Source organism: Triticum urartu, chromosome 4, assembly GCF_003073215.2.
Source record: "Triticum urartu cultivar G1812 chromosome 4, Tu2.1, whole genome shotgun sequence".
Classification (NCBI taxonomy): domain Eukaryota; kingdom Viridiplantae; phylum Streptophyta; class Magnoliopsida; order Poales; family Poaceae; genus Triticum; species Triticum urartu.
Window position 1 is genome coordinate 574,795,582 of NC_053025.1, and position 4,169 is coordinate 574,799,750.

At 58.8% G+C, this 4,169-nt stretch overlaps 1 protein-coding gene across 1 annotated transcript; it reads right to left on the reverse strand.

The window, feature by feature from the left end:
- Positions 1-1,051: 1,051 nt before the first annotated feature.
- Positions 1,052-2,713, reverse strand: LOC125552798 (solute carrier family 25 member 44-like). The gene has a single exon (XM_048716481.1). The coding sequence runs from the start codon at positions 2,456-2,458 to the stop codon at positions 1,469-1,471; it is 990 nt and encodes a 329-aa protein (XP_048572438.1). The 5' UTR covers positions 2,459-2,713; the 3' UTR covers positions 1,052-1,468.
- Positions 2,714-4,169: the final 1,456 nt, after the last annotated feature.

Consider the following 4,169-nt stretch of genomic DNA (forward strand, 5'->3'; position numbering starts at 1 on the left):
GCACACAGTCGCACACATGCCATGGCGTTCCCGCAGGGTAGAAAGAAAGAGCGGAACAAAACGCCAAACCTACGGAGGATGCACGTACTACGTGCAGTGTCCAGACCGCGAGCACGCGGGGCAACAGAGGACGGAACAAGGAAGGCATCGCATCCCCAGCCTCAATCAGGCATGCGAATCAAATCATCCCCTTCAACCTCAATCAGGATCCGGTCAGACAGAGGAGTCGACAAGTTTTTTTCTTTTGGCTGCCCGGCGGCGGGCCCCGCCCCCACCAAACCCGATCCGGGGCGGACGGCTGGCCGGACGCGGACGCGCGGGCCCGACCGAGCCGGCAGCGGCCACCCCACCGGCATGGCCACCCCCCGGCGATAAAGCGACCCGCCTATCGTCCTCGCGCGCTGATCTGACACGCGACTTGCCATTTTCTTTGGAGCGCACGCCACGCCGGAGCATTATTAGCGCAGCTTATTGGTTCTTAATGCTGTGCCGTTGCTCTCGACTGGCGCCATTTGTGGATGGTTCCTTGCTTCTCCAGGATTCCTCTCCTCCAGCTGACGGGAGACGGAATTTGGTACTGTACTATGGGAGCAGAACTGATCGCCTGCTTATCATATCGTAGATCACACGTCTCGCCCGCGTCACCACCTACCCCGTCCATCTTCTCACAGGCTGATATTTACAGCTGTGTTCTTCTTCAACCTTCAGCAACCAACTTGGACGGTTTTCTTCTGAGATGAAACGAAAAAATATCTTGAACGGTTTTCTGTCGAGCGTCGTATCTTGGGCGGCGGGTATAGTGTCCTCTCACAGACAAAAGGTATAGTGCTATCATGCCATGGAGGAATCAGGAAATTGATCGAGGTGGCACCATTGCACACTCGCTGTCCTAAACTCTAGTCCCCGAGAGAGAAGTGACAAAGAAACTGATGAAAAGAAGCGGCCATAGGTGCACATAAAAAGTCACCTCATTCCATGAAGCAAAGCCATGACAATGACGCTGCTATATCAGCCTACCACAACAGTGACCATGAACATAGTGGGCAGTCAGTTAGGAATTAGCCACACAAGGTTTCCATTCATATAACAAAGCAGATAGTAGTAGTAGTAGTGGTGGTGGTTTATAAGAAGTTACTGAAAATCTTTCACTTCAGCTAATTTTTCATCATCATCATCGGCGGCGGCGGCGGCGCCGCCACCATGGGCATAACCAGCAAAACCTGGCATCCTAAAACCCCACCCACCTTCTAGTGCTTGTTCTTCGCCATCCATCCCTCTATAGCACCAGATCGACGAACCCAAACGAGAAATGAAGCAAAAGATCTTGAGCATATGTACAAGAAACCTAACTAATTGAGGCCGGCCGGGCAGCACCTTCACGGATCGATCTCGCTTCGGGGCCAGTTTGGTCCGAGTCACCTGGTGAACGACGGCGCTACTGGTAGTAGTAGTGGTGAGAAGGGTCGATCTAGCCCAGGGAGCCCTCCTTGGCCGACAGCCGCTTGAGGAGCTCGTAGGTGGTGACCATTGTGGCGGCGGAGAGCGACATGGAGCCCCACCTCGGCCCCAGCCCGCGGTAGCACGCTGCCCACCCGCCCTCCTTGAGCAGGCCCCGCATGGTGCTCCCCAGCGTCGGCCGCGCCACCGCCGCGTCCGTCTCCATCACCTGCAGCCGCGTCTTCACCGTGTCCAGCGGCATGGTCACCAGCGCCGCCGCGCCCCCGGCCACGGCCGCGCTGGCGCCCTGCACGGCCATCAGGGCCGGGTAGCTCTCGGAGCGGTCCGCGCCCACCACGCGCCACGCGAAGCGCTGCGCCATGGCGTAGGACGCCCACCACACCGCGTTGGACGGCGCGTAGGTGATGATGGAGAGGCCGAAGCCGCGGTACAGGCCGCGGACGCCGTCGGCCGCGAGGATCTTCCGGAACGCGTCCGCGCCGCCGGCGTAGCGGCAGGCGGCGGAGGTCTGGACCATCAGCCGCTGGCTGATGACGTCGACCGGGGTCCACACCACCTGCGCGGCGACGGCGGCCGAGACCCCCGCCGCGGCCGAGGCGACCGCCGACGCCGCGGGCTCGGAGACGCCGAACCGGACGGCCGCGGACCCGACGGAGCTCTTGGTGGCCTCGAGCGCGGCCATGTAGAGCGCGCGCGCGGGGACGGTGCCGGCCAGCGAGGCGCCGAAGCCGCGGTAGAAGCCCCGGAGGCCGTCGCGGCCGAGGATGGCCCTGACGGTGGCGGCGGCGGCCTGCGGGGGCGGCGCGACCTGCAGGTGCGTCTTGACGACGACGGCCGGGTAGAGCGCGGCGGAGACGCCGGAGAAGAGCGCGGCGCCGAGGACGAAGAAGCGGGACTTGTCGAGCATCTCCCAGTTGACCTCCGCCGGTAGGCGCCGGATCTCCTCCACCGCCGCCGCCGCGCCGCGCTCCTTCTCCATGCCCGCAACGCTGAAGCTCATCCTGATGCCACCCCCCTCTGCTGCTGCTGCTGCTCCGCGGCAACGAGAGAAAACGCAATCATCCAATCAACTCAGTCCACGGTTACAAGATCCATATCACGCCATCGCAGCGCCGGCCGTCTGCGGAAGGAAGAAAGCTTCTCCGGCGAGGAGGGAGAAGGGGATTGCGGCACTCGGGTCCTTGAAAGTGGGGGAAAGTGGGAGGCAGCGTGGGGAGTGCGATTATTCGGGATCCCGAGGGGGTAAGTGAATATTTATACACAAGGTTGGTGTCGTGGCCAGCCACCCGGCCTTATCCCCGAGCCCGAGCCCCACCGGCCGGCGTGTAGCGGTACCAGCAGCCGTGATGCCCGGACGGCAACCGTCACGTGCCGGCGGTGGGCGCGTGTCGGGGAGCGGGGCTTATCGGTCGCTGTTGGCGGAGCCACCGGAGACCGCCGGTGGCCGGCCCCCATTGGCCGCTGGACCGCAGAGGGAGGGAGGGAGCACGCCGGGATTCCATATGATTCGATCCCGCTTTTTTTTAATTAATTAATGGGTGAGACTGGATCTGGATCGGTCGATGTGGTGTGCTGCGCACACAGAGACAGCTCCGCCCACAATAACGGCGCTTGATTACCACGTTCGCTCTGCATACACACGACGCACACGCACGCACGGCACGATGTCGACGGTCGCCGCCGCATTGGCCGTGGCTTCCTTGACCGCGTGGTACTACTACGTGCGCGCGTCTGAAAACCACCTCTCCGGCTAACAGACTCGCCGGGCGGCGCCACGCTCCCCGCTGCGCGCCATCGTGTCACCAACCATACGTGGTTGATCTGTTGGTAAGCCTCTGGCGGAATTATTTTTTCCCGCCCGACGACGGACGCCTTCGACCGTCGGCGAGCTCTCCGACAAGGCCGCACCGAGCGTAGTACGCGAAAGAAAGTTGTCAAGATGCGTCCGCCACAAGCAACACCACGTACTACTACCACTACGGTCTACGGTCCCTCCAGCTGCTTTGTTGTACGTGAACCATCCCAGTTTACCCCATACGCGAACGGAAATAAAGTTGTCAAGCCGCCGTGTGATGTGAGCGCGTGCTCCACCCAAGTCCTCCACGCAAAGAGGAACACGACACTGTAAGAAACTCAGATCACTCACCACAAAATTAACGAGTTTTTAGAACGGTCTTTGTAAAACAGTATCAGACGTCGCGGCTAAGCTAGCCGGGAAGGTCCGTTGCTAGTTGCAGGTGCGGGCGGCGTCCGTGACACTAATTGTTAAAAGTGCCCGAGAAGATTTGAAAAAGGTTGTGAGGTTTGGTGCCTAGTCACACACGAAACAAATGTGGATAAGCCTTGCTTAGTCGTTTCCGACGAGCTTTACCTAAACGTTTTTTTGTGTGTAAAAGGAAGTTTGTCCTGCGCAAAACGCCAGGATGCTTCAGGACATAATTCACGCATATGTTGGGAACACAAAGACGCGTCACGACCATGTTCATGTGATCCGGCCGGCCTTCAACATCTCTGGCATGTATTCTCATCATAAGGTTCCATAAGGGCCTCTTCAGTCGATTCAAATGAATTTTGTAAGAACTTTAGAGGACTATATTTGTTAGGATTTTGTCCAGGGCTTGTTTCTTTGCACAGTTGAAATTAATATTGAAAAACTGAACTAAATATTTTACACGCGATCAGAAAAGAAATTTTTAAATGAGTGCAGTATC

Coding starts and splice junctions, on each gene's coding strand:
- LOC125552798 (XM_048716481.1), bottom strand. CDS start 2,458: ATGAGCTTCAGCGTTGCGGGCATGGAGAAGGAGCGCGGCGCGGCGGCG.